The sequence below is a fragment of the Cornus florida genome, unplaced genomic scaffold (assembly GCF_030987335.1).
Source record: "Cornus florida cultivar Cherokee Brave unplaced genomic scaffold, ASM3098733v1 CherokeeBrave_3.0.0_Hap2_Chr07, whole genome shotgun sequence".
Classification (NCBI taxonomy): Eukaryota; Viridiplantae; Streptophyta; class Magnoliopsida; order Cornales; family Cornaceae; genus Cornus; species Cornus florida.
Window position 1 is genome coordinate 9,269,776 of NW_026775577.1, and position 24,674 is coordinate 9,294,449.

The window sequence follows — 24,674 nt, forward strand, 5'->3', positions numbered from 1 at the left end:
TCTTTGGGAAGTCAGGGCCGGGTACTGCTAGCCATTGTCCGTTGATCCATGGAACCTGTGAATTAGTGGCAATTAGAATTGGACAGCATCCAAGATCAAATTTTAAATTAATTTTGTTCCGATTCCAAATCAAATTTTAAATTGATTTTGTTCCGATTGCAAATCAAAGGTGTGATTTCAAGCTACCAATATAGCATCATTAGATTAGTACAGACTTTGAGCTCACAAAATTACATTGACATTGTCTTAGAGAATCATGTGATGAAAAGGCCATGCATGTTTATTAAGCCATATGTTTTGTAGTCCTAATTTTGCAAATGAACTAAAATGTTTATAAATAGTTTTGACCTCAACTTGTTAAAGGTTTGATTTATAACCAAACTCGAATTTATTTTTCAAACTCGTTTGAACAAAGAATTAACCTAAAGTAGTTTGGAAAACAGAGTTTGTAGCTCATTTTCATGTAGGTTTACGCATTCATAGTCCAATAACCGAAACATATGCAAATTAATCAAATTAAGAGCTGCTATGTCCCCTTTATATATGTGTGTCTATATATATTTATATACAGAGTATTATTTTGATTTTTTCTATTTTCCAAGATTATTACATTTTTAATGGACTTATAATGATATTTTTCTAATTGTTTGAGTTAGATAACCCACCAAAATGTGGCTTTCAATGTTGAAGTGTTGAACCAGTTGGTCAGCTGCTGATGTGTTGGGATATAACTGTAATGAATGAAGCTATTGCTAAGAGGACAACGTTTTTCCAGGTGTCAGTGTAATCTCAACAAAATTCGGTCGAAGTCTTTAGAAAATTCTGCTTTGTTCGACAGTGACGTTCAGTTGAATGCCCATCTATCTACAATATATATATATATATATTGTAGATATATGTAGAGGGCAACAAAGTCATGTGGTGTGTTTGACCATCCTAGTTAATGGGCAGACATTGAGATCCAAAAATCCACATACAACCGACCAGCAGGAAAAGTACATGTTCTCAAGCTTCAAACCTCAAAAGTAAAAATAAAAAATAAAACTAAGGAATGTTATTTTAATTTATTTTATAAGACCATAAAAAATATATATTAAAAATAAAATCATTTGATGTTATTTTAATTTATTTTATAAGACCATTGGATATATGGAATGGTTATTCAAGAAAAGAAAATTTTATTTTATAGAAAAATATCATCCAATTCGAAAAGTCAAAATTGAATTCTTCAATCCCGTTTGACATGCTTTTTGTTTTTTTTTGTTTTTGTTTTTGGGTTGTTACAGAGTTAATTTTGGCAACAAAAGCATGTTTGGTGCGACCTTATTTTATTTTATACAGTGCTAAAATATTTCGTGAACAGTGACCCAAAATTAAAATATTAAAAAATTATTTTTTCTTATTTTGATAACTGTTTATGATCCAAAACTATAAGAGTAACAAAAAAACACTCCTAAAATATAGAGTATCCCAAACGTACTTTGGATTATTTTTTTAAAACATTCTTATAATAAAAATACTGTTTTTATTTGAATCAAAAATAATATGTCTAAAACAAAGCAATGCCAATGAACCAATGTATAGACATTCATCCTGCTAATGAGTGCCCGTGATTTTAACATTATAATGAATGACTCCCTCTTATGAGCTTTCAAAAAGCATTTTTGACATCTTCTTGTAAACGCCAACAAGAGTGGGGTAGTCACAATCATAGTGCCACTCTTGTTAGATTTTGACTTTTTAATGTACAAATTACAATTTAGATACAATTATAAATATTATTATTTTAACGATAGCTCTAGTAGATATTAAAATATAAATTGCCAAGTTATATTATGAGTTCAATATGAATATGATATAATTATTATTTGTGTCACGATTATTAAAGATATATTTAGTTGAACAAGTATAATTGAGTTAATAAGTCAAACACGAACATATTACTTTGACATAATTAAGACCTGATCAAAGATTAAATCAAATTTTAATTCACTTAGTGCTATCTTGACTTGTGTAAGAGTCAAATTTATGAAAAAATATTAGATTATGATATTGATAAATTATTATTTCTTATTATTAAGAAAAATGGGATTCTCTGTGTATTTTTATTTATTATTTAAAAATAATAATAATAATCAAATTCAGATCTCAGATCATTTTTCTTTTTTCTTTTTCTAAAAAACTGGTGGTCATCATTTAACCGTTACGACCCTATACAACCGTTACCCAAATGCTTCTTCATTACACAAGCAGCATCATTGACTGGTCCGCAAAACAAATCAGAAGCAAAGCACAAGGCACGAGATTCCTCTGACACCACCATGCAAAAACCAACTGTTTTGAATTTCTGACAATATTTTTCTCATCATCATCGTATATGATACATAGCATACCTCTCAAATCAATCCTCAGATCCACACTACCTGCTCTCTCATTCCTTTCAATCTCCGATCATTCTTCTTCTGCCGGCCACCCAATGACGGCGTTGCAGGCGACTCAAAGCGATCGTCTGTATCCACAAACATCGTTGGACGACGACGACATGAAGCAATCGGACACCAAATCTCTCCTTTCTAGGGTTTCCAGTCACACTTCCGCCAACCAACAGAGGAGGCGGAGAACCGCCTCCAAGCCGTTTGCGACGCAGTCTCTGCCCCCTCGCCGACCGTCTTTCAGTCGTGACATCGGTCACGCTGCCGCCGAGACCTATTTGGTCACTCACCTCAGCTTCAAGCTACTCTCATATCTTGGGTACAATTCTTCAGTCAACCCAATTTTTTTTGTTTAAGAATTCCATTGCATGAGTTGTCTACTATATACATATGTATGATACATATGCTCAGTGACATTAAGATTAAAATAATATATTTCTGTATTCTTCAAATTGTGACTTACAGGTGCTTTGACATGTTCTGTCAGAATTTTCCGGCTATGAAATTAGATTTCTGCCATTATTGAAATTTTGTACTTAAAAATGGCTTACTTTTTGGACACTTTAAAGCATTTGCATGACTTTTCTCTCCTAAAACTAGACGGAGAGTTAAGAATACAGGGGTGTTAGCAGCTTATGGTTGTAACTTATAAAAGGTTACATAGTTTTAATAGGCTCCGTTTCTAAATTTCTTTCTGTCAAGATGAGTAATGGTTTTGCCCAACCCAATTATCTTATTGTGATCACATTCGGGCAATGGTTGGAGTAGCACCAATTGTAGATAAAATGAGAGAGGTTAAGACGGTTTGGAAAAGTGCCATAGTCCACATTGATGGTAATACTAGGGGAAGAGGAAGCCCAAAGTTAACGTCGGTAGAGTTAGTAAACAAAGATAAATATGAGATTCGTGTAGCAGTACCAAGTAATTGGGAAAAGGATTGGTTGTTGTTGTTGTTGTGTTATGTTAATGCGGGTTCGTATTGAAGACATGATTGAGGGATTAACATGAGATGCACAAGGGCAAACCAGTGGAGTTAGTTCAAGAGAATAAAAGGGGTTGCAGATTTGTAGAAATGGACAAAGCAGAAACTTCAATCTGATTTTTTTTCTCTTCTTTTTGGTAGGTAATCTATGGCAATCAGTTATGATCCTAAAATAGTAGCACATGCTTTTACAAATTAGAAGTAGAATAACTGCAAGCTACATTAGCTTCATCTTTTTTAGGTGGTGGAATGAGCAGCATAAAGAATTATAAAGTTACAATTGGAACCTGCTTACACATTCTTAGATGGTGAAATCATACATGGACTTGAAGAAGACCAAAAATATTAACACAGTGCGGGTCAAAACAGTGAGCAGAGATCCTTACCCCCACCAAAAAAAGAAGAAAGAAAGAAATAAAAAAAGGGCGGTGAGCAAAGATGGTCAATTAGAGTACAGGGTATGACCTTAGATCTAAAAGGCAATAAGATATATTGTGTATCAAAGCCCTAAAGTAGTTAGGATTTAGGTTGTCTTTTTTGGGCTTAATGTTTTTGTATTGGCTGGCTCAGTTAGGGATTTTTTTTTTTTTTTTTTTTTTTAAGTGGACCAGTTCGGGTTATTATTAGTAATCATTATTATCAGTGGCCTAGGCTTACAGCTACCTTCAGTAAGGCCTGTGGCCAGTGGACACCCCTAACTTGGGTAAAAGTGGTCATGTATCTGTCAGATGATGGAATTTGTTGTTATTTCCTTTTTGTAGGAGGAACCTATAAATTGAGAGGGTAATTGTATGGAGTGCCTATTACGTTGCTTTATATTCACAAGTTCAAAAAATAGATTTTGGATTGGTGGCGGCCTATAATTGTTCTGGCTTCTTGTCAGCATAATCATATTACAGGTACTAGGTAGACATAGATTATGGCTCTTTAACAACTAAACTCATTTGGAAATTAGACATGTCTTTAAGGGGCCTTCTTATAAATGAATGGAGGCTTTAAGCAGTCTTAAACAAGATTTTAATTGCTGAGTAACTAATTATAACAAAATGGGTATGCTAAAAGAGAGGCGCACATGGTGCAAATAAGACTTTGAGGACATGGAAAGTCTCTTGTTTTCTTTTTCCAAGTGGACTATGTGTTTTTTATTTTAATTTATTGCAATGAGAACTGAACCCTTGGCGCCAGCCATTTCTTTCAAATGCATGCCATCACTTTTACCACTTTGTCAAGTGTGGTTCTTTAAACTCCTTGTCTTCCAGGAAAAATGGAAGAACTAAATATTCATTTTTTCCACTAAATGCCAAAACATTCGATTAACTTAGAACTATATTCATATAACAAGTATGCATTATGAATCGCTTTCTAAACGTTCATTTTCATTCAGGGTAGGTTACCGGTGGATGACAAGACTTCTTGCCCTAAGTTTTTATGCCATGTTACTTATGCCTGGCTTTCTTCAAGGTACATCTTTTGTGATTTGTTGCTAAAGATCTGATTGGTTACTTCACCTTTACGCTCCTCTGTTTCCCTCTTCTTTTTAATTGATCAAGAATACGTATGCACTGGGGAAAGTAAGAAAAGGGGGTCTTGCAAACTCTATGTTCAAAGCTAATTATTAATTTTGCTCTTAAAGGACTCTACCTTCAAAGCTATGTGTTCATCTATTAGTCAGTGCCTTTGTAAGCTTAAAACACGACTGTCCCAGAAATCCGTGAATCATGATCAAATTCCAGTTTGACTAGATACTCTGATTTCTTCCACTCATTCCACTCTATATACTTAGTCATGATCACATCCCTGTCATCCTTCCTCTAATGGCTTTCTTTCATTTTCATTAAATCTCCCAAATAACCATTTATTTCCTCTGGCCTTCTGCTTTGTAGAACAGTTGAGTTTGTCTTGATAATTTTAAAAGGTGGTTGATGTCTTTAGGTCCATTGGATGTGAAAGTTACCCTGAATATCATGGAACAATCCAAGGGTATTGTTTATTTTCCAACACGTTTGCTTTGTTTGTCAACATGTGATGAGAAAAAATGCACTCACACATTAGGCTATTACTTGAGCACTTGGCAACTTACATGTTCCCGTAACACTTACATAGTTGTATCATTAACTATAAGCAGGTGTGGCTTTGTATATCTAATAGTTACATTGTTGGATTAATAGAACATTATGAATGTTTGGCAGTTGCTTATTATTACTTCTTTTCAAGCCAAGTCCGCCGGAGTATTGTTTACGGAGATCAACCAAGAAATAGGTATGTAATCGTGAAATTTAGGTCATATTTGCAATCTATCTTTGATATCAATTAACTTTCTCATGTTATTTATAATCACACATTTGTGCCACAAACTGTCTATTTACCATTGTGATTGTGCAGGTTGGATCTATACATGCCTACAAATTGCGATAGCCCAAAGCCAGTTGTGATATTTGTAACAGGTGGAGCCTGGATTATTGGGTGAGTAAGAAGGCCAGCAACTCCATCACAACACTATCTACTGAACTTCTCAATTAATGATCATAATTTTTTGGTGACCTACTCTACGTAGTGGGGGGCAATACTAATACTCAACAAACCTAGCCACCCATAAACCTTGCTACATAGTATTCAGCGTATTCAAAATTTATAAAATCTTTGATTAATTTACTAATGAAACAATTGTTGTATGATATTTAATTGCAAAGGTAGTCTTCCACTTCCATTATGGTGATTAGGACAGCCACTTGGTGCAATTTGGAGATTGTAGCTCTTTCAAAGTTTTGCACTCAATGATTGAAATAAGCGATGGAGCCAAAAATTTCATTAGGTGGTTGTAGTACTTGGCCATTTGATGCATTGTTGGTCATGCTTTTTTTCTGCCCCAAAGAGTCTTTTGCAACAGGACATATGCCTCTACATATTAGATTTTGTCCTGTCCCAAAGGAGGAAACAAACTGCAGCTTTTAATCATTACCACAATTAATGTTGCTGAAATCCAGGTTGGCTATAATTAACTCTTATAACTTAAGTGTAGTATTAACCTTTTGAGTGGTCAGGAAATGTTACTTGTTACATGATTAAGAATAGCAAAACAGTTGGCTTCGTAAAATTCAACAATTTGTAACTGTATAAACATTTTCACTACTTGATGATCCCCCAATATGGATTAGACAATTCAATTACTAGTTAATACCTAATATGGATAAGGCAACTAGCTGTTGTTGTTATAAAAATTATTCATTTGCACATAGGAAGCTCTTTTAATTTTTATGCAACTTGATGTTGTTGTTATAAAAAAATTATTCATTTGCTCATAGGAATTTCTTTTAATTTTATATCATTAAAGGCTCTCTAGTTTTGGTGATGTAGGTACAAGGCATGGGGTTCGCTTCTAGGAAAGCAGTTAGCAGAAAGAGACATCATAGTAGCTTGCATCGATTACAGGTATTGGTACTATGCTGTAGTGCATGGTCCACGTTTATCCATATATGCACGTTTTGACAAAGTTTTTTAAGGGAGGATACTGTAGGTTTGATACTTGTTACATTGCAATGGTTTTGTACTAAACTGTTTAGCTCTTAAGAATTAATTTAGGAAAAATTAATTCTGTGGTGATACTTGTTTGAAAATGGATATCCATATTTAATGAACATTGTTGGATACCAGAAAGCGTCCAAAATAGATACCCTTGCATTATGCTTTATTGCTAGTTGATTTATTTGATGATTAGACTTATGCATAATCTGGATTGGCATTGAAAATGACTAAAGATAGCATCTTTCATTGAACCTGCACAAGAGATTGCAGCCCAAGTTTCTAGTCCTTGCAATGTAATAAGCAGTGGCTTCACGAGATAAAAGCTTTTTATAATTGTCAAAAACATAATATTTTCCCAGTGTTTGCCCACCGTATCAGATCATCTTACGATTGGAATATGCATGCAGAAATTTTCCTCAGGGGACCATCAGTGATATGGTTGAAGATGCTTCTCAAGGGATCTCATTTGTTTGTAACAATATTGTTGAATATGGAGGTGATCCTAACAGGTAAGAGAATTGTATATTCTTTGTTATATGCCGCATATGCTTTTATCTTCTAATTATTCATTTTTCTTCATGATTGTTTGTAAAGGTTATATCTAATGGGCCAATCAGCCGGTGCACATATTTCTGCGTGTACTCTCGTGCAGCAGGCAATCAAAGAATCTGCTGGAGAGAGCATTTCTTGGAGTGTCTCTCAGATAAAGTCTTATTTTGGTTTATCAGGGGGGTAAGTGTGATGTGATGTATTCCAGTGTCATTACTGTTGCTGTTATTGTTATTGTTATTGTGATTAAAAAAACATAAGCTTTATGCAAGGAGGAGGATATCCCTTAATAACAAAGAGGAGCAAAATGAATAGCAAGACTGAACCCAAAGAAAGGAAAAGGAAAAAATGAAAAATGAAAAAGAAAAAAGGAAGAAGACGGCGAAAAGAAAATTGGGTAAGGTAAGATAGAATTTCCAAGGAATAATGAAATGCAGTGGGCTATTCCCTGGGGTAAAAAAGCCACCTCTAAGCTGTGTGATCTAGAAAGCTAATGGAAGCAATCCACTAAGGGTGAAAAGAGGTTCACTACTTATTTGCACAAGTGGTGAAATGGAAACGATTGATAAAGACAAATTATCAACCATTTTTATAACATTGGCGCAGGACAAACTTGGCCTCTTTAAAAAGCCACCTCTAAGCTGTGTGATCTAGAAATCTAATGAAAGGAATCCACTAAGGGTGAAAAGAAGTTCCCCACTACGATTGATAAAGACAAATTAGCAACCTTTTTTATAACATTGGTGCTAGACAAACTATGCCTCTTTACATTCCTTCAAACCTCACAATATGGTTAACATCTCCTTAGTGAATAACTGCCCATACGAATAGATCTTGATAGCATAAAACAATTTTGCTTAATGGTTTCTACAAATGTCTTGATTCATCTTTTTCCCGAGTTTTTAAGGGAGCACACATCTAAGTTCAAGTCAACGACCTCCTTGGAGTTGACTATGATAAATGTAGATGTGCAGAAGAGGTTACGCTGGTCAAAGTCATAGGAATATTGTTTATGGAAATCCTCTTGTCTCATGATTGACAAAAGCCCAATCGGAAGCAATTTGTGTTATTCTTTCCCATATAGGTAAGAAGTTGAAGACAAGTTTGCTTTCCTCTCTTTTGCATAAGTTACTCCTGGAACTTAAAGCAACTGCCTGAGAGGAACTTGAATTCTATAATGTTTTTGGATTCTTTAATTTTTTCATGAGTAAATGTGTTTGGAGGATCTACTACATGGAAAAGGGAAGTTCTACTAAGATCAGATACTCAAACACTTTTGTTGAAGATGAACGGGATAAATGAACATGGTTATCAATTGAAGAAGCTTTAAGGTCTCATAAATTCTGAATCATCAAATGTGCCTACATTCTACTTTCTGAAAAGGATTAACTATGTTACATGGTAGGAGTCGCACTTCTTTGGCTGCACACCTTAAAGATGTGCCAGGCAGAGTCTAATTTTATATGTCACTGCTGTAGCCAATTGCATGTACGGGTTCTCAAAACAGGTAAACTCTCACAATTTGACAAAGGGGACTGAAGAGGAATGACTAGTAATGAGAGGGCTGAAGAGGAAGTATTATCTAGAAATAAATTGGGAGAAGTGTTTAACTCTCACAATCTGGCAGAGGGAACATTTGGGAAGTCGTGCTTGCAACAGAACTAGACAGATTACTCATGAGAGGGGTCTGAAGAGGAAGGATTGTCTGGAGACAAATGGGTGAAGTGTTATATCAGTATTATGGTCACCACGATCGTGTTACCCTTCTTCTTCTTCTTCTTCTTCTTCTTCTTCTTCTTCTTTTCTTTTCTTTTCTGAATTGTTTTCTTTTCTTCCTAAATTGTTTTCATAAATGTGTGGTGACTCATGAGAATAACCATCATAGTCTAATTCGCACATGCAAGTTAATTTAGGTTCACCAGTCAAATACATCCAAGTCGCAAGTGTCCATCCTTCTGATGACCTAGTCAAGATGCAACCCAGCATCTATTGTATACACTTTGCCTCTATACGAGACACAGGACACAATGTGAGTGATTAAGGATCATGCTTCAAATTGCCCTTAGCTTAATCCACCGAGGAAAGAACACTTGCGGGTTGCAGGCAGAATAACGGCACGACATTCTTTAATCAAACCATATTTGCTTTACAGTATAGTGCATAGTCCAGAACATGATCTTCCACTATGATCACGGGATTACATCATGATGCCAGGGATCTTCCTGAGTACTACCTCCAGCTCATGTTAGTGTGTTGAACACTTTTTAGTATACCATATTGAGTGGTTAATGCATTCTTTGAGCAACATGGAAGAAGAGTAGCATATGTCACCATGCAATCAAGTCCATATCGAAGACATTGATATTTTGCCTTATTTCAATGCGATTGGTGTGTCTTTTGTGCAACCACCATTCTGCAGATGGTGCTTGCACTTGTATCATCCAATCATTTCCTTCTTTTCAATTTCTTATTTTTTTGAGCATCTTTGCTGCACTCTCCAAGTGTCGAGCATTGTATTATTATTATTATTAATGGTTCATATTGGTTTATATAATATATTTTTTTCTTTCAACTTCTGTGAACAGGTATAATTTACCAAACTTAGTGGACCACTTCGATGGTCGAGGCTTGTATCGGTCCGTCTTTTTAAGGTGCCAATTACTGATATTTTTGCTAGAAGCTGATTTGAGCATATACTTATTTGAATTAAAGTTTTTAGGCTGTTGTGTTTGCTCCCACTGACGTGCTGACATACCATTGCAGCATCATGGAAGGGGAACAATCCTTGAAACAATTTTCCCCTGAAATTATGATACAGGAACTGAGCACTGAGAATGCTGTTTCTATCCTGCCCCATATTATCCTTTTCCATGGAACGGCAGATTATTCCATACCATCAGATGCCAGGTCTGTATATCTTCTGAATGATGCTGTCAAACTAACTTGTTTTTCATATAGGATATGATGCCTCCTTTCAAAGGAATGCTAATTAATCTGTAACTTCAGATGTGATAAGGTGCATGTTGTTTATGAACAGTCCCTTCTTGTTATCATTTACTGTTTTACACTTCAAATTTTAGATTATGAAGAAATATGATGTACTAGAGCTGTGTTACATAGTTGTAAACAATAAAATATAAATTGAAGAGAGAAATGAAACGAGTAGAACACATAACTATTACGTGGTTCAACCACTAGGGCCTGCATCCATGGCACAAAGAGCCCAAAGGGCTACATCACTTTTATAATACTCTCTCAACTCATACACAATACAATGGTGGAGGCTCTATATAGGAGAAGAAATGATGAGAATGGAAAGAGATGGAAAATAGGAAACAAGGAAGTTGTTTCTCCACTGATTCCTCTAGTAACAGTAAATCTTCAATAATAGGAAACAATATCAATTACTAGAGGATTTTCGTCCACTGATTCTTCCATTAAATCTTCAATAAATATTGACATTTTAATACCCCTCTTGCCACTGACATATGGATACATGACTTAAATTCTATGTCATTATGCCATGTGGACATATGGTAATATCAATGGCACCTTCTGCTCAAAGCTTGTTTTAGATTTGCCTCTTCTATGCAATGAAGGCAAGTTCAGTCTCGGGTGGGTGGCTGTGCAAATGGGATAACATAGTTTATTTGGTGTTAAGTAATGAAGCTAGTCCTCCTGTGTTGTTAAATATGCTGATTGAGGACTGTGCACTTTTGCCAAAGCTAGTTGATGGAGCCCTGACCTCGGGAGGTGGTTGCCCGTGTGATTGCCAAGCAATTCTGGATTTCGGATCATTGCTAGGTCAGGCCAATTAGTTGTATAAATGGATTCGAATCTTGGTTGAATTTTAGGGGGAAAAGAAACAACTACTTTTTTTTTTTTTTTTGATAAGTGGGAAAAGAAACTACTACTTCAGGGAAAAGAATCTGGAATGAAAACTCTCTTTTGAACCACATTTTGGGAAATAGCAGTAAATTATCAGGTAAGGGATCTGGTATTCACTGGGATCTAAATGGTATTAATTCACCGATGGATTACATTATTTATTTATCTTTCTGAGTGTAGAATAAATGGCATGCCAAAGGAGTGAAATATATTCATACATACTCAAAACCTGAACCTAGATACTAGTGCACTATACGTAAGCCTAACATACATGCTTTTTTTACTTTAGTTTCTATGATTTGATGGACTCTACTCAAGCATCTATACCTCATGCCATATGTGTTTTATTCTATTTTGCATATGCTTGCGGCAAGGAGGGGATAAGTGAGAAAAGAATTTTTAAATTTTATTATCCTCACAACTATCGTACTTTGACTCTCAATTCTGAACAAAATTTATGAAAATTTTCTGGATTACTTTTATTCATTAAGTGATCATATTAATATTTTGAATTGGTCTCTAATTTTGTATGTCATTCTTATCATATTTATTGTTAACTAAATGGAGTTGCATCGTGGTCGAATTTGTAACACATTCACAATGCTATTTTCTTTTTCTTTTTCTAATGCCGAATAAACTAACATTCAGGAAGGAAAGAATTACTTTTTATCCCTCATCAACAAGTTTATATAGCACATTTTTTTGTGAGTGGATCAAAATTGCACTTATTCGGACCTCTTAACGCAGCCAATATGTTCAATAGTTTCCTCTCGCTCTCTGGGTGTGGCTCACAGGCACTTTTGTGTGTGTGCCTGTGGCCATCTGCTAGACACGTGCACCCATGAACGAATATTGGAATTTTAATATTATAAAGTTGTGAACATCCATAAAAAACAGAGTCAGTGTGGTCTTTCATCTGACACATATTCTGAAAATTATTGCCTGATGAAGAAAGAAACCTGTCGCCTCTGGTGCTCTCTTTCTCTTAGCTCCACCATGCCCCATCTCTGTCTGCGACAGTTTCGGGGATGAATGCTCTTCTATGGAGGGCATGGGGTTTCCTGGACCAAGTCCTTTCATCATTGCAATTCCCAGGCACTCGTTGATGTTTTTGGATACAAAAGGCTTGCATTGTTCAATGATGGTTCACTCAAAATGAATTTCTAAGCTTTTGTCATCTCTCCAAATAAATTATAGAGCCAATATATACAAGTCATGAACCAAAATGGAAGACGTTTTCCTTCTATATTTATCAGTTATATTAAACATAAATGCATGTGTCTGATTTACACGATTGTTTTGCTTTAAGTAAATATAGATTTGGTAACCATTATATTGATTTTTCTAATGAGGGAACAAGTTAGTTCTCTTCTTCATTTGTGCTTTTTTGTTGTATCCTACTCTGTTGTGACTCTCTTTCATGGCACATATAAGGAATTACCAGAACATAATCAACAATTCTAATACGTTCCTATTTGCAGTATTACCTTTGTAGATGCTCTCCGGAAGGTAGGGGCTCAAGCTGAATTGGTTCTGTTTGATGGAAAAACTCATACAGATTTATTTCTTCAGGTAAGTAAAATTTGGATCCCTTCTTTCTGTTTGTTATTGTTAATTATATAATTTGTGAATGGGAATTACTAATTAGCCTGCATGGCTGCACCCCCCTCCTTTCCCCTTGGATGGGTGGCAAATGATACTTAGCATAACTGGTATTAGTGTATCCCAAACCAAAGGGCTTAGAAACATATCATAAAAGGTAATTTCAAGCAAGAAAGTAGTTGGATGGGTGGTTGGAATTTAATGAAGCTTAATTGCATTTTCCTAACAGGTGATTTACACCTCAGTGCAAATATATATCATGTCTTGCTATTTAGTTGTCTTTTGTTGGTATGCCTTGCAGTAATTTCTATTATAATAGTTCCACTTATCATCATGTAACTACAGGAAGGGTCCAATAGGTTTAATCTCTTCTTTTTTTTTTTTTAATACAGTTTAACTTATTTAATGCTAGAAGTGAAAGTTTTGTGGTAATTATCAATACCGTGCTTTACGTTAAGAAAAAAACCTGGAAGCACACACAACACACACACACACACAAAAAAAAAAAAAAAAAAAAAAAAAAAAAAAAACATCTGGAAGATGGCTTTAAACAAATTTGAATGCCGTGGTGAATTTTAAAATTTAGGGATCATTGCCCAGTGCAAATCGTAATGCTGAGACTGACAAGTCTGGGAACATGAGTTCCACTTATCATCAAGTACAGGAAGGGCCAATAGGTTTAATCTTTTCTTTTCTCTTTTTATTTTTACAGTTTAACTTATTTAATGCTATAAGCGAAAGTTTTGTGGTAATTATCAATACCTTGCATTACGTTAAGAAAAAACCTGGAAGATGCCTACACACACACACACAAAAACACATCTGGAGGATGACTTTAAACAAATTTGAATGCCGTGGTGAATTTTAAACTTTAGGGATCATTGCCGAGTGCAAATAGTAATGCTGAGACTGACAAGCCTGGGAAGTGGGAACACGAGTTCGAATCTTAGGTCCATCTCTAGGCTTACCCTCTCAACATCCAAGGTAAGCAGAACATACACTAGCTAAAATAGATGGACCCAATGGAGACATGTAAATTGTAGAAATGTAATGAATGTACTTTTGGCATCAGAGTATGAGACCTTTCCAAAGGCCCCGATGAATTTTAGGAGGTAAATGGAGCCCAAATGGAGAGAAGGATTTTCCCGGAAAGACTTTTCAGGAACTATTTTGCATCAAAATGGGTGGGAAGGAAAGTGTTAATTGGTGAATTTTTAAGGGCATTCATAGAACATAATAGCATTTGTGCTTCTTTGTTATGAAATCAACTTAGCTTAAACAAAATCGTTGTCATAGCTATATGGGTCGGCTACATGAATCTTATCTTCCACTTGATTAATTATTTATTTATCATAAACCACTATTCCATAAACACACAATTTGTAATAATTCTAGTAATTGCACAAAGCCTTATAGATGAAGTAACTGCTATATGTGATTTGCTAAGTTGATATGATGCGCTTTGTAATCTGTTGGATGTTTCCTGGCGTTCCTTTTAGTTTTCTCATGCCAATTGGACGCCATCCTTTTAACTGCACCCGAACTCTTTGGCCTCATATGCAGGATCCTCTGAGAGGTGGTAAAGACGAGCTCTTCGACCATTTGGTCGCTGTCATACATGCAGGTGATGAAGAAGCTCTTGCTAAGGATGCTATGTCTCCTCCTCCGAGAAGACGCCTTGTTCCTGAAATTTTGTTGGAGTTGGCTCACAGAGTGAGCCCATTTTAGGCCTTGCATGCCTTGTCCCTAAAATTTTGTTAAAGTTGGCTCACAAAGCATAGTTGTTAAAGGCGCGTCTAGACTCCAAAAAAGCCCCAGATTCGTCAAGGCTCAGCTAGATTGCTTTAACCTACTACAGGCCAGGCTCCTTCAATCAGGCTCACATAAAGCCCACGGGCTCACGCTTTTTAGTAGGCTCCAGGCTCAAAAAAGGCATGCCTTGTATTTTTTAATCATTTATCCATATCATTTTATTTTTTACTTGATGACTACTAAATTAAAAAGTCCTACATCATATGTCGTATTGTTTAACCTTATGAAATATTTGACAAAATTTATAAATTTATGGTTTACTACTTACATTAATTGCAATTACTACTTGATTATGAATATATAATAATAATATATGTTTAAATATGCAACATTATATACATGCGCCTTGCTTCGATCAGGCTCGCGCTTTATACTGCACCTTGCACTTAGGCTTAGTAGGCCTTTGGCGCCTTAGTGCGCCTTGAGGCTTTAACAATTATGTCAGAGAGTGATCTTTTAGGTGTTGCAGATTTTTCAAAGTTGATCAGTGACAGCTTATGACGCTTGCCATAGTTTATAATTTTTAAAACCTGATATTTTAGAATTTCTTGAAGAAATCGCTTCACCATTATTATTCACTTTGCTGAACTTAGTTGCACCCTTGTGCACTGGTTTAACCTTTCTTTTTTCTTTTTTTTTCTTATTTCTTTTTTATGTTCAACCGATTTATGTAAGAAAAAAAAAAAGTTAATTCCACTTACCTCTCCTGAGGTTTGTCCGTATATCACATAGACCTCTATGTTTCATAATTCCACTTAAAAAAGTACAAACATACAACATGATTTTATTCTTATTTACTGGGGTGAAGTTAGTGTGTGCCCCCTACCCTGGCCCGCCTAGCTTAAAATATGGTTGATTTTTAATTTATTTTAATATTTATAAGAAAATTTCTATAAAATGCCTCCCTAAAATTTTTAATTTCTAAAATTATATCCTAAATGTTTCTTTCTTCTCTCTTATATTCTTAAAATTCCTTCGAATTCCTTAAAAAAAAAAAAAAAAAAAAAAAAGGGTTAAATTTTCCTTCTTCAATCAAAGTCTAATTGTTTCTTTTCAAATATCTCATTTTTCTTTCCTTTTTATTCTTCTTCTTCTTCTTCTTCTTCTTCTTTTTTTTTTTCTCTACTTAAAATTCTTCTTTTTGCACTTGCCAATGATACCTGTGTGTGCAATTTTTCTTCTTTTTGCACTTACCAATGATACATGTGTGTCCAATTTTTTTTCTTTTCTATTTATTTTAATTTAGTACTCCAATTTATGAAGTTAATGGGTGTAATTTTCATGCATCAATTTCAAAATAAAAGACCTACAACTATATTCAATAAAAATATTAATTATTAAACAGTATTTTAGTTCTTATATTCATCATATACTTTTATTTCTTAAACTATTCATTGATTTAGTATATTTGCAATGATTTTTTTTTTTTTTTTTTTCTCCTTCATTTGAACAATTTATATTTGTCATGTTTGTTATTTTTTTTTACACTGTGCCCCTGAATTGAAATCCCAACTCCACCCCTACTTATTTACTCTTTTAATTTTGGAAAGCATACCATATATATATATATATGCAATTTACTCTTTTCATTACCGCCGTTGTTGATTTTTATGCGATTTATTTTTTCTATCAAATAATTCACACACCCACTTTGTCATAAACTTGAATATGGACCTTTCAGTTTGGAAAGTGATACAGTGATTGTTAATGCTAAAGTAGAGTTATTACCCGTTATTTTATAAAACTAAAAATAAGTTTTGAATATTTTAAGAGGTTATTTTTGCCGAAGTTTTAAAATAATAATAAAAAATAATTGTGAGTGTTCAAGTGATGAGTGATATTCTTATTACTTCAAATTTTATCTTATTTGTACTTCCTGTTTTGACAATGATTCTTAAAATTTGTTATTAAACGCATTTAATTGAATAAAATCTTTAATTGGTTTATAATTAAACACTGAGATGAATCAACACGTGTTTAATCGAGAAAGACCAATGGTATAATTAGTACCAGACAAATGAAAATAATAATTAGTCCAATGAAGTCAAAATAAATAGAAAAAAATTGATTGATTTACCGTACATAAATTTTGCTATGAATTTTAGAAGGTATAAACCCGAAAGTAATTTTTTTTCAAACCGTTAAATGTGTGTCTCGATATATATTTGTGCATGGTCACAATAAATAAAGAGAGTTCATCACTACTGTCATGAAGTTAAATCATTACATATGATGAGAATATACGATCTTGGAATTGCAGTTTACGATCTTCATATATATATAACAAATATATAACAAATATAAAAATTACTCATAGAATTGGGGAAAAGCATATACCGTCTTTGGTTTTAAAATAAGGATATAAAGTCGATTAAAAAAAAAAAAAAAAAAAAAAAAAAAAAAAACATGTACACACACAGAAACGCAACTATTTGCGAAAAGATGGGTTCCCGCCAAGCAATGAGCGGTTAAGTAACCGTTTTTGGCTTAAGCAAACCCTAGATAATAAGTGTGACACCTCTCCCTCTCTCTCTCTCTCTCTCTGCAATTCCAAAATAATTTTCTGCAAAACAATGCCGACCCAATCCCTTCTCATTTTGCTCCTTATCGTCCGATCAGCTTCCAGTGCAACTCAAGCGACGCAATTCCAGAACTACCCATCCAATTCACTCTTATTTTCAGGTACATATCAATTCACTTGTAATTTCGCTAATCTTTCTAATGAAGACATTAGGTTAAATTTGTTTGCCCTTTTGTTTAGGTTACTGAATATCGTAGATAAGGTCTGTTTGGTTTTGAAAACACAATATAACTTATTTTAGCTGTATTTTGTACAATAATGGTTGAACTTGAATTTGTTGCCATCGTCTTCTGATCATGAGGTTCAGATCACTGTTATTTGTTAAAAATGTAAAGATGCAATTTTTCTTTCTTTTTTTGGTAAGCGCACACACACCACACTCAACTTTACACACACTATGGGAATTTGAACCATCAACCTCCCATATGGAGATGATGGGGATAGATTGTGTGATTCCTGTTGAAGTATATATATACTCGGGGTGTGGGTATAGGGCGGACGATTTTAAAGCAGACTCTCCATTCATCAGATAGACAAGATCACCAAGATTTTGTGATCCCCCTAATTTGTTCCAATTCCAAGAGCTCGGATCAAATTCGGTATATCAATACATCCGGGCTCTCTTATTGAATTGCTCACTGAATGAGCATTTCTCAATAGTGTGCCTTGAAGAGGAATCGAAACCTCCACGCTCTTTAGCACAAGATTTTGAGAGCCGCATTAAAGGCTAATTGAAAAAGAAAAATGCAATTGACTGAGGAGGCATTGCAACAATAACAACCATAATGATAATTTTTGGGTTTATTAAGGGAGGATTCGAAAGATGATGTTTCTATTAGGAAATATTCTCATGGAGGCAAACAGTGACTCTCAAAGTGAAACTTTCGTAAAAATGTAAGATATTACTCGAGTAATCTGAGGGGACGCATGAGTTTCATGTTGAAATTCGCAGTGTCATTTGGAGATATTGATATAGATTTCTAAAATAAAGTAGAACAAAATCATTCATAGGAATTCTATACAGTCCCTTTTTCTTTTTTTTCTTTTTTAAATAAGAAGAAATTATCACTTAAATACAATTCAAGACATTAAATGATGTGCAAAATGCAATAGACTGGTGCAGAACCGAGGGACATCTTAACACCCATAAGGTTTTTCAAAATCTTTATCATGGTTGAAGGTTTAAATATTTTATTTTTTTCATTTCCCACTCACATATTATCTAAATAAATTGATTGTTTTCCAGTTTCACTATGGTATTTAATTAACTACATTGGGTATGTTTTTAAGGGCACATGATTTAGTAGTGCAAAGTAAGATAGGCTGGGAGGAATATATCTGTGAAAAAAAGAAAGAAAAAAAAAAGCTCTCTTCTTGATGAAGTGATGCAAGTGATATCATGGTGCATGTGAGGCTGCTGCTGGCCGGCTTTGAGATGCGGTAACTGATACTAGTGAAACAAAACAGATGGCTGATATGGGCAAGACTTCTTGACTGTCGGAACGGGTTTATCTCTTTTTTTTTTTTTTTTTTTTTTTTTTTTTCTCATATGCATCTTCTTGGTGCTGATGCAGATAACCTGGAATGTGATTTGATTTATAATACTGGTAGACAAATTTGAACATTTTTATACGATTTTAAATATCTTGGAGATATCTAGGATCGAATCCCATGCATCCCTCAATGTGGGACTGTGTCTATGCGCAAAATGTTTTCTTTGGGCAACCTATATAGAAATTGAAGCATGTTACGTATTGCATTTTAACAAGAAGTCAATAGTTGAATATGTTGGAGATATTTTTAAGCTCAACTTATACTTGCTCATTCAGTGTTTCACTGCAAAGGAATATAATTTATGATGCAACTCTTTTTCTTTTTCTTTTTTTTCAGCTCAAGAGCCTTTAAGAAAAACTGCTTGGAAGCTTTCCAAACCTCTAATTCGAGATGGAAGAATTTATACTTGCTCAGGGAGGAACTTTTATGCATTTGAAAGTAATGGTTCCATTGCATGGACCATGAATCTTAATTATATATGCAATCATGATATAGCTCCAGTTCATGGTGGCTCAAGAAAGGTGAGAGCTCTGCCTTGTTTATTTTTCTTATATCAATATATAAATTTATTTTCCTCGAGATTTTTGTATTAATGTAGCTTTGAATTACTTGAAATTGGTTAGTTGATATATATATATATATATATATTTCCTTGAGCGACTGAAATTGCATCAGTAGAGCTATTAGAAAAATTACTCCCAGATTAGTGACTGCATGAAATTAAGTCTTGGAAAATCGGTTTGCTGTTGCATTAATATCTGTTAATACTGTAATGAACAATGTCATAATGTTCGGATGTAGCAGATATAAGATTGAGATGCATTACAATGAGAGTTTCTGCCTTGTGATGATTGGATGATAGGTTAAGGACATAAAGTACTCGTTCAGTGATTGAAATATTGCACTGCAGAATTCCTCTGGATTTTAGAATAGAGCACTTCATTGATAATAAGAATTGACTATTTGACCTGTCCCAATCATATAACACAATTTCTTTTTGGGTCGGTAAATCGGCCAAAAAAAATAGTATTAGCAGGAACTGGCTTTACAGAGCACTGCAGCATTGCAATACAACACAACATAATGAACCTATTGTTTGATAGTGTCAAATGGTGGAATAGGATTACACACGATTAAAATGATGTTAATCCAACATTCCCAACCAAAATGTTTATCAAGACAAATTTCGTGCTCCTCATGGCATATATATATATATCTGTCTTACACTGGCCAAAAGTAGACTGTTACTCCAATATATTTTCCTAATGTGTTACCCTGTTATATCCTTAACTTCGAGCAACTAATCTTGTCTGATGAGATATGGCTAAAAGAGATTTGATTGAGCATGACATGTGATAAAGAAACCTTTAATGTCATCAAGTTCTCACATTTGCATTGGCTTATCATGAATAGTTTCATATAACAGCGTTGTGCATTTTCACATTGTCTGTTTAGGTTTGTTTTTTTCATTTTCCTTGCAAATATTTTGTCTCGCATTTTACACTTTGCAACCTTCTGTGTTCATTGATTTGCGCCAGGCCAATTATTGGCAGATATATTTGGTTGCAGAAAACAGAGTGCTGAAAATCAATCCTTTAAATATTGGAACCTCTAACACTGCTGCAGAAGTTTTCTTCGGTCCAGAACCGGGTGAAATTATTGGGATCTCAGTAAGCACATTAAGTTCGTCTATATTTATCAATGTTAAAAATAGGGGACTCTTTGCATATAGGTTGCAAGGACAAATGCTTTGGAGTGGTGGCCCCTTGCTTTATCAGTCTGGCTATCGTCAAGGGTGTCGGAAAAATATTACGGATTGTTATTTTTCTTCAATCCCTGTGATTGATCTGTGTGAAGCTAGTCTTTATGTAAGGTTTTCTCTTCCCTTTATTATCTTCCTTTCTTATCCATTTTCCGGTACTCTATGGTCTATGCATTTTTGTTGAAACTGGAATAAGTTCAGTTTACTTCTTAATATTCAAAGTCACAACTGTTTTTTATTTATGAAATGATTTTCCAAGGCAGTCTGTTTTAGGAGCAAGCCAGAACTGATGTAGTTTTTGGATCACTTTGCAAAATAATTTTTAGAGCGACTTTGTTTTTACACTACTGCAGTAAGATTTTCTTTGAAAAGCTACATCCAAAGCCTGTCACTGCATTCGCCACATCAAATATGTCTTCAGGTTTTTCAACTGCAAGTTTGTTTTTTCTTTCTTTTTTTTTTCTGCTTTCATTTTTAAAAAGGTTAAGTGGCCCGCAAGAATGGACTCTCTTTTTTATATGTTGAACATGGATTTTAATCTATATTTTTGTACTTGCAGATTTCAAATACCGAAGGAGAACTCTATGCGATGCCATTCCAGAGTCCTCATTTTAAATGGATTCAAGATTTTAGTTCATTCGACAAGATTTTCGTTGTTACTCCTGGAAATAATGGCCATTTGTATGTTACTGTACCAATTAGGGCTACTATACTGGCGCTTGATGTTTTTACCGGAACTGTTCTGTGGCAAAGAAGTATCGGGCCATTAAGTACAACAGATGTTGCACCAGTCATTGATTCTAATGGTAAATATCTCTGCAAATTAAGCACCATTAATAAAGCTAATGGTTTAGGGAATATTTAAATTTATTCAAAATGAGATGGCATTCTGGGCACATCAGGAAATATCACAAAGCATGTTGCCATGATAAAATATGAAAGAAAACTTTTAATAATATATTCCAGTGAGAGAAAACACTATATTTTGGTGTGGTGAAACATGGAATTATTCAAACAACTGGCTTTTTTTTCAATTTTAAGTAAGGTAGCTTTTGGAATTGCACATTATTTAATGAGGTTGCATATGCTTAATGAAAGGTTGTCTAAGAGTCAATTTTTAAGAATTCGAACAACTTTGTTGACGTACTTACTAACTTTTCAATTACTACAATCTATGTAACAGGCTGGATATCTATCGGTTCATTGGATGGGTTCCTGTACTCATTTTCACCAACTGGGACGTTGAAAAAATTCCGAAAAGCAGCCGTACTGGATTCTGTGGTCCAAGTTAGTCCACTTCTTGATTGCTCTGGCTATGCAGTTTATATTTCTCAAACTGAGATGGAGGGAAAGATTAGCCACACAATTGGGGAATACACTTACGTATCGGCAATGAAACCAAGAAAGGTAGTCTTCACCATGCTTGTTCCATCAACAGGGTTCATCTATTGGTCTGAAAGCTATCCTGGTAATTCTGATTTTAGCAATCACTGTCTTTGTTTTTAGCTTCACCATTTTAATATTTTCTGTCCCCGGACATTTTATATCTTAACCTATTCTCATCATTTCCAGTGGTTGATGGCACCAGGTGAATTTTGGTCCTCATTGTCTAAGAGTGATCTGCAGCATTTTGTAGTTGATGAGAGCATCCTTCTTGCTTTCATTACTGCTTCAAGTGAGATTTCAGAGCAAACCATTCGTTCTTGTGATGATGTGTTTATGGATTCATTGTATTACTTTTTGCCGCTTGAAAACTGTATTCCATGTAAATTTCGTCTAGCTAGAAAACTCGTGCCGATTTTTTTCCATAGCTGGATGATTTTAGATGCCCCATTTATATGTAAATAAGGCAATGATGACGATGATGATGATAATGGATGATTTTAATACTTATATGTCATTAAATTTAAATATTACCCTATTAATAATTAGATGGCCCAAAATCATATTATTGCTGAATGTTTTACCATTTTGTTGAGTTCTTCTACCCTTGCTTTCCAAGCCATGTTGTGCAGACTCTGCACTATTGTGGACCCTGAACTCTATTCAACATTTTATATCAGGGACTTGTGGTTCTATTACATGTTTAGGGAGTTTTAAAAGGATGACTCTTTATTACCCTTCTGTGGATAATTTCTCTCATCATTTTTACGTTTCTTCATTTTTTAGCTGTATTGCCATTGAATTTATGGTCTCCGTTTTCCCATTTATGCAGAGATTGGCAATCCATTTCCATGCCGTAGCACACGTAATGATCTCATAACTGTCCCAACAATTTCCTTACTTCATAATGTGCCTTGCTTTATAGTAATTTTTGTTAGTTATCAGGTCAGAAGCTCACATCCAGCTGCTCCCAGGCAATGGTCAAGCATGTCAGCATCTATACAGGTGACTTTGTGTTCGGTTGAGTGATATGAGTAGGCATTCAAGAAAAGATATAGATATATCTATATATTATATGGATAATGCCTAGAATCTTTTGAATTGTATAATTCCTGCTACTTCTTTTCAGGTAATGAAAAGGCAATTCTGTTGTTCCTGCTATTTGAAACTGTAATTTTGATAGTTCTAGCTGCACTCGTACGATTCTGCTGTATATTTTGGAGGAAAAAGAAGCTCCAAGGTCAACACCTCGGGAAGTTCCTGGAAAAGCGAGTAAGTTTGATTTTGCATTTCCATGATTTTGTATAACAAAAAAACTTCCACCATGACAATTAAAATACATTGGAGCAAGTTTTCTCATGAAAATAAATTCTATGCTGCCAAACACATTTTTTCTTCCATACTGCCCTGAGGACTCTGAGTACACTTCTTACTTTGTTTTTCTTTTCCATTTCAGCATTCTCTTAGGCTCCAAAAGAAAGCATTTGATAAGACAATAATGGATCTACAGCAAAAGGCTTCAGCGGAAGCAGGGGCTAGTGAAGTGCTTGAAAAACTAAGCGATTTGGTAAGAGAAAGGGAAGGCATAGAGAGGAAGCTCTCAACAACCTATAGTTTGGGAAGGGATAGAACCGGCTCACACTCAAACTCTCTCCTTCCACTGCATGATGGTAAAACAAAGAGCTTTTCTTTTCGAGGTACACAGGAAGAGAGTGTTACCATCTTCCACACGTTAAGTGATACTTCTTCAGGAGACAGCAGCAGCGAAAACAAGGCTGACCAGAATCTCCACGAAGATAAGGAGTCAGCTGTCAAAGCAAAGGCAAAGGCAAAGGCAAAGGCACCTATTGAACTAAGGAGTTCTAGTGATGGTGAGAATTACGAAGAAGCCCATCCGGGGAGTCCTTCAGAGTCAGCATCGAGCTCAAAAGGATTCGTGAACCCCTCATTCATGAAGCATGAATCCGATGTGCCAGGGGAGGTGAAGGAAACTGTGGAGGATGGCAGTAGGAGCATAAGGAAGAGGACATTGTCTTCGAGTAACTAGAAGCTCAAATGCATTTTGTAAATCTTAATTGTCCTGTGTTTGCACTTCTGGTTGATGACTGATGAAGTTGGTTGTTAATACACTTTTATTTGTGAGTACTTATGTGTTGTTAATGCAGTTGTTACAAGCTTTACATTCACAATGTCTTCTCACACTAGCAAGTAGTTTTGATACTTTCTGTATTCATTTCTCAACATGAAACTAGTGTATTATCTATTATGTCCTTTGCCATAAGGATTGTATTATTGCTCGGTTTTCATGTAGGACGTACATTGGTTATTATTTTTCACAAAGTGACTATTTTGAGTTTTGGACTCGTAAAGTCAAATTTGTTAACCAGAATCGGAAGTTTTTTTCATTTTACAAATGCCCACACAAAAGTCTTCTGAGCATGTCTGAAGCAATGGCAGGATATCTTCAACATATGATATATGCATAATTGCATATAGATACACAACTATATTTCTCAACCATGTCTTGTTTGTGCTTGTATCGCATATTTAAAGGATAGTGCATGAAAATGGAGAGAAAAAACCAACAATAATATTTCTTTAATGATT

At 34.8% G+C, this 24,674-nt stretch overlaps 2 protein-coding genes across 2 annotated transcripts; both read left to right on the top strand.

Moving 5' to 3' along the window:
- Positions 1–2,223: 2,223 nt before the first annotated feature.
- LOC132316064 (probable isoprenylcysteine alpha-carbonyl methylesterase ICMEL2) lies at positions 2,224–15,066 on the top strand. The gene is made up of 11 exons (XM_059814564.1): positions 2,224–2,751; positions 4,799–4,875; positions 5,604–5,673; positions 5,797–5,877; positions 6,769–6,843; positions 7,344–7,445; positions 7,531–7,668; positions 10,071–10,136; positions 10,249–10,392; positions 12,855–12,945; positions 14,539–15,066. The coding sequence occupies exons 1-11, from the start codon at positions 2,378–2,380 to the stop codon at positions 14,701–14,703; spliced, it is 1,383 nt and encodes a 460-aa protein (XP_059670547.1). The 5' UTR covers positions 2,224–2,377; the 3' UTR covers positions 14,704–15,066.
- Positions 15,067–17,077: 2,011 nt separating this feature from the next.
- LOC132267445 (protein GAMETE EXPRESSED 3) lies at positions 17,078–24,310 on the top strand. Its single transcript, XM_059768608.1, has 10 exons — positions 17,078–17,469; positions 19,259–19,443; positions 20,476–20,790; positions 21,244–21,490; positions 21,868–22,152; positions 22,273–22,359; positions 22,900–22,932; positions 23,013–23,072; positions 23,197–23,339; positions 23,524–24,310. Exons 1-10 carry the CDS (start codon positions 17,361–17,363, stop codon positions 24,112–24,114), a joined length of 2,055 nt encoding a protein of 684 aa, XP_059624591.1. The 5' UTR covers positions 17,078–17,360; the 3' UTR covers positions 24,115–24,310.
- Positions 24,311–24,674: the final 364 nt, after the last annotated feature.